The 12,112-nt window shown below is 41.1% G+C and overlaps 1 protein-coding gene across 4 annotated transcripts in view; it reads left to right on the top strand.

Annotated features, from left to right (window-relative positions):
- Window positions 1–9,141: 9,141 nt before the first annotated feature.
- SPI1 (Spi-1 proto-oncogene) overlaps window positions 9,142–12,112 on the top strand; it is a 30,306-nt gene continuing 27,335 nt past the window's right edge. Inside the window, exons 1-2 of one of the 4 annotated variants that reach the window (XM_081166409.1) lie at window positions 9,215–9,251; window positions 9,393–9,483. In XM_081166409.1, the coding sequence (XP_081022535.1) occupies window positions 9,439–9,483 (45 nt within the window). In that variant the 5' untranslated portion in view covers window positions 9,215–9,251; window positions 9,393–9,438. Of the gene's footprint in view, window positions 9,484–12,112 lie in introns of all 4 variants that reach the window. The other 3 variants (XM_081166410.1, XM_081166411.1, XM_081166408.1) reach the window with 3 other exon arrangements.

Below are 12,112 nucleotides of genomic sequence, written 5' to 3' on the forward strand. Positions count from 1 at the left end.
CGCCACTGCCAGCTTCTTCTTGCTGCTGCCTGGTCTGGTCTGGTGTGGTTCTCTCCCGCGCTCAGCGCTGCGCTGGGTGGCCGCTGCACTGTCCCTCCCCCAGATAGTCCCTCGCTCTCTCTCCGCACCGCACGCCTGGCACCCACCCCCTCCACAGTGGGCGGCGACCCAGCGGCTCGGATCGGATTCGCACAGCCAGCACTGCAGTGAGAGAGAGTGAGTGAGCCAGGTAGGGGCAGAGAGCTGCGAGTGCGAGTGCGCGCCCCCAGATGTTGCGCCTGGTGCGGCCGGCCCCCCCTGCACCCCCCACGCTACGCCACTGCAGTACATTGCTACAGAGTTTTAAAAGTCAGTGCAACTTCTGCATAGCACCCAGAACTTTGTATGCCCTTGAATAAAAATTGGGACAGTCTTATCCCCCTCCTCTTTAGGTGGAAATGTGCACTACTAGTTAACCTACTTCAGAATGTGGTAATGGCTGCTTACCCAGTTCATGGGTGAGTAGTGGTTGCGACTCAGCACAGCGCCTCCTTCATCCCCCCAAAGCCACACCATTTTTTTTTGCGGCTGTTGGCCCCTTCTCCCTGGCATCCATAGTGCATCCTGGTTCCCGCCAAACCCAGATTTCAATTTTTAACCAATCTGCAGTGGCCTAGAGAACAGACCTTGCTTCCATAGTCTTCACTCAGGTCTGCTTCCGGTGTATTTAAGCAGGCCGGAGTGGCCTGGCTCCTGGGGTAGAGGGTGCTGTGACTGGGTACGCAATAAGCCAAACTTGCTGCCTTTTGGGCCTTCTTATTCACGCTTCTTACTAGGGCTCTAGACTGCCACCCCAAAGTCCTGGAGTTGGCCCCACTGTAATGAATTACCTCTGCACACCAGTCTTGAGTTTTATTCAATGACATACAAAGTTCTAGGTGCTTTACAGAAGTTGCACTGACTTAAAAAAACACACACACTTTATGATGAACAATTTTATAAATTTCAAATATACCTTCCTTGTCACTCATGGCTGTCTGCAGCAAGATTTTAAAAAAGGAAACAAACATAAAGACAACATAAAGCTGCAATAAAACATCAGCAGGAAGCATAAATGACCTACCACACAATCCTCTAATACAGATAGACATCAAAATACATAATTTCATAGTAGTAGCCAACATTGCAAATGTTTACTGAAGTGAGCCTTGTATTTCTTCCTGAAAGTAAATTACTAAATGGCATTTCCATAACTCAAGAACGCCAGCATACAGAGGATCAAGACACACACAAAGCTACCAGCCAAGCAAGCACCAACTGTAAAAAGTAGAATGACGTGTATTTCACAGATGTTTCCTGTGGGGTTGGTGAGCCAGTGTTCTCCACATCCAGAAACTAGCAAAATAGCAAGTAAAAGTTTTTTTTTGGGGGGGGGGGCAGAGGGGAAAGGACATATCTACAATATAGACTTAAAGTGATTTAACAGTCATTTCCCACTTCCTGGGAGAGGGAATTCCAGGGACTATAGTCCTGTGAAAGGGTTGGTGGTCTATGGACATTTAACAGAGAATTCCCATCACCCTCCACAAATGACATCTCCCATAATTCTTTGAGAGAAGCCATGACAGTTAAGCCACATCTGCATGATACATTTAAAGCACCATTATACCACTTTAACTGCAATGGCTTCCCCCAAAGAATTATGGGAGTTGTAGTTAGTTAAGGTTGCTGAGAGTTGTTAGGAGACTCTCATTCCCCTCACCGAATTACAATTCAGAGTGGTTTAACAATGGATCACTTTTCCCAGGGAACTCTGGAGAGCAATAGAGAAGCCCTTTTGTATAGAACTCACTAGCTGAATCCTACCCAGTGTTTTCCTCTTTCCTTAAAAACTCCAGTATTCCTCTCCTCCCTCCGTCATAAGAGATTTAGAACCCTCATTCAAAAAGAAGGTTTTCTTTAAATCCTGGTCTGTTTATTGGCCTACAACAGCAATTCCTATATTTGGCATAGAGAAGCTTTTGCCAATCTGGTGTGTGCTAGATGTTTTGGACTACAACTCTCATCAGTCTCAGTCACCATGCTTATGTCGGCTGAGGCTGATGAGAGTTCGAGAGCACCTAGCTGGTGAAAGCTGACATACAAGGGCCCACAATTCTTCAGAATCTCAAATTTGCACGTGAGTGAGGAGGAGTTTCATATATGACTTCACATTCATTATGTCAACAATCCTTACAACAGCCGTGAAGTATTACTGTGTGCGTACTGCAGTTGTGGTGGAAAATGTTACTAAGAGATAACAGCTTACCTAAGATCACCTACTGAATTTGTGGCAGAGATTTCTATATATTTCAACAGGGGATTTCATGGATCACATGTCAGTTTCTTAACCTTTATGCTACAGTAGCTCTGCAAGAAGCATAGTATAAGGGGGAAGACATACCATGATCTAGCCATAGATCCTGGGAGATTTAGGCTGAAATGCTAAACACACTCACATGGGAGGAAATCCCATCAGTTAAGAAGGCTTCTGATAGACTGGAACATGTCTTGAGGAAGGTGCATGGCTCAGAGATCAACTTCTATCAGGAAAATTTGAAGGAACTGAGTATGTTTAACTGGGAGAGGAGATTATTAAGAGCTGATATCATAGCCATTTTCAAATAGCTGAAGGGCTGTAATATGGTAATATGATGGAGCAGATCTGCTTTCTTAGCAAAGCAATGGGTTCAAATTACACAAAAAAAAAATATGATTTAGACTAAATGTCAGGAAGAACTTCCTGATGATGCAGGCTGTTTGACATAGTGGAGTAGATTATCTTGAAAGGTGGTAGGCTTTATTGGAAATTTTTAAAGCAGTGTCTGGGTGGCTACCTATAAGAGATGCTGCAGAAGTAGATTTTCTGCATTGGTAGATGGTTAGACTTCAATGCCACTTCCAACTCTATGATTCTATGGAGTAGATTACCTTTGATGTTCCTTCCAGTTAAATGACGCTATGAACTGAAGGTAACTTCTGAGTAGGCATGCACAGCGTTGTGCTGCACTGCTGCAGTCCTACCCACATACTTAGCTGATAATAAGTCTAATGGAGCTGAATGGAACTTCTGTGTGTGTGTGTGTGTGTATATATATATATATATATATATATATATATATATATATATATTTGCTTTCGTAGATTTTCACGGGTACAGGAATGCAGGTTTTGGTGTCTTCGGGTATCTTCCCGTGTAAGAGTTGGGGTGTCTAGGCGACGTTTCGACGAGGTCTCACTCGTCATCTTCAGGCTGGTGCTTTCGGCTTCTTGTTACTAGAACAGAGCAGGATCTCAGTGTTTGAGTTCCTATAAATACTGTTGAGGGGGTGTGGTGTATAGCCTCCAACGTTCTGGGCAGAGAGGAAGTTCCCAGGTTATTGTGCCTTTTCTTCTTTTGTTCATTAATTACTTGAGGGATATCTTGAGTGATTTCTTGAGTGATATTCTGAGTACCACTTAGGAGGGTCATTAGGTGTGGATTAGTTGCTAAAGCTTTCGTGTCTTGACCTCTTGAGCTTGTGAAGAGTTTTTCTGAGTTTTTCTGAGAAGAGTTTTTCTGAGAAGATGGCTGTACTGCACTTAGTTGTGCTCTGGCTTGGCTTCGTGTATAGGGGCGAGCTGTGGTTTTGTGCCCTGTGCCAGCCAGATCTGTGTAGGGATTGCAGGGGGGTGCAGCATCCGGAGGTGCCACTATGGTTTGGCTACTGGATGGTGTCTGTAATTTATCTGTGGAGAGGGTCTGGGTTTGGGTCTGGTGTGGTTGATTGGAGATGGCGTTCTGTGTGCCTCTGGTTCTGGTGTCGGTTTTTGTGGGGAGGGCTAATTTCCAGATGTCTGGCAGGCGGGACGTGTCGTCACGCTTGTTCATGTTGTGAGGGTGTTTCTCTATCTCGATGGCTTCCATGATTATTCTCTTGTGGTGATGTTCCATGTTAAAGAGCAATTTGGAATCTGCAAAATTAATTTCGTGTCCTGTTTCTTTCATGTGTTGAAAGAACCAAAACCTGCATTCCTGTACCCGTGAAAATCTACGAAAGCATATATATATATATATATATATATATATATATATATATATATATATATGATAATCTTCTATCCAAGATGATTTCCATGCATGCAGGCACACAATGAGATTAAATTTTTTTGTGTGGAAATATACCGTATTTTTTCAAATCATGTCAGTGAAAAGTGACCTTCAGGATGCTTTAGTCCTCTGCACCTTAACTGTCTTGAAATGTACATATTACCTTTCAGCTGAGAGACATGTAAGCAAGATTTTAATGAAGATCAATATCTGTGAAAAGGATGAGATATGAGGAAAATCTCATCATTCCTATTCCTTTGTCCTGTGACTTGTTTTAACTGTTTTAACTTGTTAACAACTGTTGTTGTTGTTTAGTCATTTAGTCGTGTCCGACTCTTCGTGATCCCATGGACCAGAGCACGCCAGGCACTCCTGTCTTTCACTGCCTCCCGCAGTTTGGTCAAACTCATGCTGGTAGCTTCGAGAACACTGTCCAACCATCTTGTCCTCTGTCATCCCCTTCTCCTTGTTCCCTCAATCTTTCCCAACATCAGGGTCTTTTCCAGGGAGTCTTCTCTTCTCATGAGGTGGCCAAAGTACTGGAGCCTCAGCTTCACGATCTGTCCTTCCAGAGAGCACTCAGGGCTGATTTCGTTAAGAATGGATAGGTTTGACTGTTTTAATACTGTGTTTTAAATTGTTGTAATCCACCCTAGGACCTGCTGTTGAAGGCCAGGTAATAGTAATAACAGTAATAACAGTAATAATAATGGCTGAGAATCTGCACTGTGCAGAGAATACTTCTATTCTAGCACAGAGAAGGCATGAAAGAGGCAAAATCTGATTGTTAAGAAAGTAACTGAAATAAAAATCAGATAGGTGATTATTGATGTGGTTTGGTTGGGAGGAAAAAGAAAGCACCTTAAATTGTGTGCAGGACTTGAGGGGAAACCACCTCAGTCTGATGTGGCTGGCAGCTATTGGGAGGGGGTAGAAGAACTGCTCTTCATTTCTGCAGTGGTATTTGCTTCTGATGTGCAGCATCGGATCATAACTATTCAGTATAGTGATGTTGAAGGAATATGATGTTCCTCCACACCAAATCTAACAACACAGGTGTCAAAGCTTAGACCACTTTCACATGAAACAAATCTGCATCACAAACATATATTGGCTTTATTCCAGCCTAACTAGCATGGTGTTTCTGACAGAATCCTGAAAACTATAGTTTACTGAGGGCGTTGAAACCTCGCCATTAGAGATATGCAGATTGGTTCAGAGTTCCACACTTACTAGAGTTACCTCGACAGAAGTTATAATGAAAACAAAAAATTTAAAAAGCACAGAATGGAAAGAGGTAAAGTACTGGGTGGGGGGCTCATCACTAATGCTGCCCCACAGGAACTGTTCAGTAGGTGGCTCTCACACTGACACAATCCCATGTTGCACAGCACTCTATAACAGCAATGTGTGAACTCCCTGCAGGAAGAAGTGTAATGACAAATATATTAATGTACCAATGTCCCCAGGAAGCTACAGTAAGGTAGCCTCTCTTATGCTTCCTGTCTAAGCTTTCCTAGTTCCTTCCCTAATACCTCCCTGCATATCCCTGGAAGCTGAGCCTTTTGACATAGTTCCATCTTTTCTATTTTAAAAATGCATTAAATATATAGAAACAATAAATGTTTATACTGTACATCTTAATTCTTGCTTGGGATGGGCAAATCTGTGACTTTCAGTTTCCCAGTCTTAGTTCAGTTCTTTACATTTCCACATCAGTTTGCATTTTTTTAAAAAGAAGTCATCGTCAAAATTCATCAGCATTTGAGTGTGAATTTCTACTAATGTACACATTTTTGTTTGCAATTTCCCATAATATAAATACACCAGCAAAACAATTTCCCATAAATAATGTTATTTTTGCTAACATACATTTTTATAAAAAATTCCTTCCAGTAGCACCTTAAAGACCAACTAAGTTAGTTCTTGGTATGAGCTTTCGTGTGCATGCACACTTCTTCAGATACACACATACTTCAGTGTGTATCTGAAGAAGTGTGCATGCACACGAAAGCTCATACCAAGAACTAACTTAGTTGGTCTTTAAGGTGCTACTGGAAGGAATTTTTTTTTTTACTATGGCAGACCAACACGGCTACCTATCTAATACATTTTTATGGTCACTTTACCCCAGTGTATGCACTTTTGTACACATTACTTGACTGAAGGACTGCACTGCAAAATTCAGAGGAGTGTGAATTTCAAAGGATATCTGTGTTTCGGTTCTTGTATTGTTTTGGAAAGTGCAGATTAGAGAGGCTTGCCTTTAAAACCAAACTGAATCAAAATTCCCCGTCACCCCTATTTATGGCCCAACCCAGCACAGGCTTGCTAGTATGTAGTGGTTTTGCTTTCATTTTGCTGTTTCGTTTTGCTTCAGCCAACGTCTGGTGGCCACCATTTTATTTTCCTCAAATTCCCCCACTGTTTCATGATTCCAGGGCATTTGATGTGTGGGGCAGAATTGGTATGGCAGGTGTCTCCAAAAAAATGGCAGCAACCAGTTTCCCTTTAGAATGCGCTAGAACATCCTTTCTCCAACTTGGTTCCCACTGGAAGTTTTGGACGACAACTTCCAGTAGCCCCAGCCTCCATGTGCAAGCACAACATTATGGGCATTCTAGAAAAAGAACATGGTGGCTTCAAGGAAGCAGCCAATGATATCAGCTGATACCACTGGAAAAAAGTAATTCCCACTGCTGAGTAAGCTATTTATGTGCATAAATGGGCGACAAAAAACCCTCATGCAGACTCATTCATCACTCATGACATACGTTTTGAATAGTTTCCATGTTAATTTTTTTCATTCAGAAGGAATGAATGTGCATGACTGCTAGCACTAAAAATTTCTCAGGGCGGCACCTGATCTCTCTACCTAATAATAATAATAATAATTTATTATTTATACCCCACCCATCTGGCTGGGTTTTCCCAGCCATTCTGGGTGGCTTCCAACAAAACACTAAAATACAATAACCTATTAAACATTAAACGCTTCCCTAAACAGGGCTGCCTTTAGATGTCTTCTAAAAGTTTGGTAGTTGTTTTTCTCTTTCACATCTGGTGGGAGGGCGTTCCACAGGGCGGGCGCCACTACCGAGAAGGCCCTCTGCCTGGTTCCCTGTAACTTGGCTTCTCACAGCGAGGGAACTGCCAGAAGGCCCTCGGCGCTGGACCTCAGTGTCCAGGCAGAACGATGGAGGTACCTGATACTTCTTTAGATACACCAGCATGCACTTGAACCAGCAGTGATTTGTGGGCTGGCACAAGCAGGGCACTTGTCTTTCCAACAATAAGTGCCAATGCTGCTTACCAAGAGTAGTGGGGCAAGGAACAGTGGGCTCAGTGTGGCGCAGTGTCAGGAGTGATAGACTGGCTCTGCCACTGCCACTGCCCCTGCACCATGCAGAGCTCTCTGTGCCTCACCACCCTCCTTTCGGGTAAGCGGCAGCGATGATTGCTGCCAGGAAGTCAGATACGCAAAGCCACCCTACCTGTGCCACCCCACTGACCACTGCTGACCGCAACCATTTAGGTGGACCGAGGAAAGGTTTATCTGTATTGGTCTCAACTGATTTGTAATCAGAAGGAACTATTGTGCGGTGTGAAATGTACCAGGAGAAACACTTCATTTGATAGCCAATTACATCTTTTCTTTCATGCACACCATTGCTCTGTCTCTGATCAGGATCTGCTTATGTATTCAGCTGGTCGCTTCTGTAACAAGACTGCAATCTCTTTTCAGATGCAAAATTGCTTCTTCTCCTAGAAGATTTGTTTTTCCACTTAGCTGCATTATTGAAGATACAGAGAGTAGAAATTTGATGAACATACTGGAATATACTGAAGAATCTCAGCCAAAAACATTAGGAGTCAGTTTCTCTCACTCACTCATAGTTACTAACAGGTTTTGTATGTTGAAGTTGGAATCCTAAAAGGGATAATTTTCAGTACAGGAAGGAGATAAAGGCATATGGGAGAAATGTGCGCCCCCCCAATTTATTTAATGCATTAACTGAGGAAGGAACACAAAAGATCTCAAGGTCTCCTCAAAAGTTTGCATAATTCTCACTTCCCATGGAATTATGGCAGCCTGGGAATTGTAGTTCTGTGAAGGGGAACCAGTGCTTTTTTCTGGGCGGTCTCAGGGGTACGCATACCCCTAAACATCTTGTGAATCTTTGTACTTTTGTCCATTTACTGTATTTATTTTTACTGATTTGAAATATAAAATGGTGATTTTCTTGAGTCAAAATGAGAGTACCCCTAAACATTTTTTTTAATTAAAAAAAAAGCACTGAGGAGAATTACTATTTTTAACAGATTTCAGTATCCCAAGCTGTCCCCACCCCCTTTTGGGGGATAGTGTGGGGAGGGAAACCATGACAGTTGAGGTGGCATAATTCAATATATACTCACAGTGTAAATAGATAAGGTCTCACTCTTCATGGCTGTCTATTACGATTATGCAAGTTTCCCTCACCATTGTTTGTTAGCTCTCCGAGGAATATTTATTGGTAGATGGCCATATAAATTTAATAAATAAATATTCAATAATATTATTCAAATGGTTCCTAACAGGGCCTCACAGACCCAAGGCCTCTTTCCAGGTCTTAATACACAGTATGATAAATGTTAATTACCCATTCACCAAGTTTCTTTCTAAATTCTTGCACAATTTTAGATCACGTTTTCTGTCTTTTATCACCCTGGCAGAACAGAATCACAAAAACGGGTTCATGTTCCTGAATTCGTCCTATAGACAGTTGTCACAAATGACAGCCTGCCTAACTTGGTTATTCTGGAGAGAAGTGCAAATATCACAACATAAACTCATCATGGTTTCATCTAGAAATGTTATCTATCTGTACCAAGTTGCTAGTTCTTGCCTGGACTGGGCAATAATGTTTGCTGTTGGTTATGAAGCAAGTACCCGATCAGGCTGGCGACAGACTTCCTGTTAACAACACCACAACTCCTTAAATGTAATTTATGCAAACTGGTTGAAAGGCCGGGTTTTGTTCTGATGTCACACTGGGCTACAACAGCTCAAGGGCTATCTCCATCCTACAGATATGTAGTGAAATCAGGAACTTCAGATACGTCGAAGGGAAGAACTCACCTCCAGACCTTTTGAGGGAAAGTATGAAAACTAATTAGGGTCCTTCCTGTCCTGAGGTCAATCACTGCAAAGGGCCTTCAAGGAGTTCTGTTTTAATTTTAAAAACAGGATCGATGTTTTAATTTTTATTTATTTTTATTTGTTTGATGTCTTTTTACAAAGCTGGATAACTGAAATTAGAAAATTAGTTCGCAAAGAAGTTGACTGAATGTTGCAAACTTGCAAGATGGAAGGATTTTCCCTCATTTCCCCTGTGAGTATATGGCATTAATCCCAGTTTTGTGTCTTTTGCTTTGCCAACAGACTGCAAAACAAAATATGTATGATTTGTTGTTGAAAAAATGCCGTTCTTTTGTTATTTATAATACTAGAAAGTTTTCTGCTGGCTCGTGGGTGTATAAAATTAGTGATTTGTTATTTAATGAATGGATGGGAAGTTAGCATTTCCCCTCTGCTTCTTTTATCTCTTCTGCCTTTCACTGATATGACCCCAAACAGTATTATTTTATGGGTATAATAAGCCAGCAGGCATCTAGGGGGGGAAACTTGGCTTTGTGGTTGACTGTTGGGTTTTGTGTGATACTGTAGGTATATTGTAATCTATAGCTAAATATAGGTTTTGGTGTTCATACTATATGGTTTTAGGCGACAAGGGAGAAAACAAAATACAAAGGAAAGAGAGTTATGTTCTAAGCATTTTAGGATTGTCCTCTCTTTTTAGGGACTGTATTTTCTTGTCAGTATCCGGATATTTCAGAGGAATTTCATATCTTTGTTTAGAACTCTTAGCTGTTACATTAAACAGAAGCAAAATCTCTCGACCTCATCTGGTTTTCCCAACTCCTCCATCTTAAATGAGACAAAGGGGCAAGACTTTCCTGCTTAGGTTGATCAGATGGAATGTTCAGGGGATAAAAACCATTCTCTCTCTTTCACCTCCTGCAGACTGAAGCATTTATTAATATTTTACTATATGCTTGTTCCAATATTCTTGGTCGTTTTTATTTTTATTTATATTAATTAGTAGCAAATTAATAATTAATTTGGTTGGCATTTATAGTTTTCTAAGCACACAAATGCTGTCTTATATATTTGGAGTAGATTTCATCCGTGCTTGGAAAACTGGCAGGCCAGAAGTCCATTGAAATACGACCCATTGCTAAACATGTTTTCTCAGAAATACGTCTTTCTTGATCAAGTGGGACTTCCTTGTAAAAATATTGAGGTTTGTAGAATTTAAACAAATGCATATTTAATTTCAAAGGTGCCAATGAATCTTGCTTAACTGTGTAGGAGTACATATTAGGAAAAACAAGATAAGCAAATTTGATTTTTTCTTATCACCTGACATATGGCTGTGTGGTTGAGTAGGGCAGGCTTGTTTTCAGTTGCACTTTAGGATGCAGTGAAAGTAAGCAGAATACTAAATAATTTTGGATGTATCTTCATCAACATCTCCATCACCACTGTAAAGTAGTTAGACTATGTAGAATACTAAATCATTTGGCATATAGGTAAATGCATTTGCAAAACCACCCCTTAAAAAGTCAATATGAACTACTTTGCCTCATTAAATATGTGGGCTTAACTTCTGAATAACTATGTGTAGGTTTGCACTGTAAATTACTTTTATTGCAGAATATTCTACAAGTTAATATATCTCATTGCACTATTTGCCAGGATGGGAATACTCCATGAATACCGAGAGCCAACAAAACATATACCTAATACTCTGTGTTGCTGGTTTACTTGCCTACTTCAGTCTCTTCCAGGCAACTTTTTTTATCGAGCATTCACCCTGATTTGTTTGGACAAATTTTGCATTGAAGTTATACCGCACCACTGTAGTTGTTTGTAAACTTATTTTATTTAAATTTACTGTTCATGGAGCATTCATTAAGACTTGCTTGTGCACTGCAATTATCCCACTCTGCATTTCCCTATCGCTTTTCTCATCACAAAAGTTCATGTTTGTTTTTGGTTTGGGTTCTTAAAAAAGCACTACATGCACCATATTTGTGCTGCATCTGATTTAATCATACCCACAAAATAGTGGTTGTTTGGAAGTGGCCTTTGAGTATTTTCACAAAGGATGCTTGGACTGCAATTGTATGTACACTTATTTGGGAGTAGGTTCTATTCTATACAGTGTTATCAGGTTGCAGTAACTGCTTTGTAATGCAGCATGTGCCGCTTATGAATGGTACACAAAATACATAGCATGACTTTTGAAAATAAAATGTACATTCTAGTCAACGTAGAGATCTCATGGGCAAATGTCCCATCCTGGACCCCTCCTTTGGAAGTGTTTGATTTAAAAATTATTATTTATCAAATTTATAAGCTCAAGCCATTCCTTGCTAAAAAGAAAAAGTTACAGAATGCTGAAAAATGCCAAATTGTGGATACAGTGGTACCTCAGGTTAAGTAGTTAATTTGTTCCGGAGGTCTGTTCTTAACCTGAAGCACCAATTTAGCTAATGGGGCCTCCTGCTGCCGCCGCACTGCCGGAGCCCGATTTCTGTTCTCAACCTGAAGCAAAGTTCTTAACCTGAAGCACTATTCTGGGTTAGCGGAGTGTGTAACCTGAAGCGTATGTAACCTGAAGCGTATGTAACCCGAGGTACCACTGTAGTCACGACTGCCAATTGTGACAGTTTCCCATGGAATGACAATTGCATATTGGGATTTTCCTGATTTAAAGATGATTGGAGTTATATTCTGATGAGAAGTTATCTATAATTCATAATCCCCAACATCTTGTAGCCTTGCATGCATTTACCCTAGGTTGGGGTTGCAAATTCTTGTGTGTGTGTTTGTGTCCACGTCGGATAAGGCAATATCCTGTTTAACAGGATGTAACCAGAAGCAGTCATGGGGGT

Source organism: Podarcis bocagei (assembly GCF_964188305.1).
Source record: "Podarcis bocagei genome assembly, chromosome: 1".
NCBI classification, from domain to species: domain Eukaryota; kingdom Metazoa; phylum Chordata; class Lepidosauria; order Squamata; family Lacertidae; genus Podarcis; species Podarcis bocagei.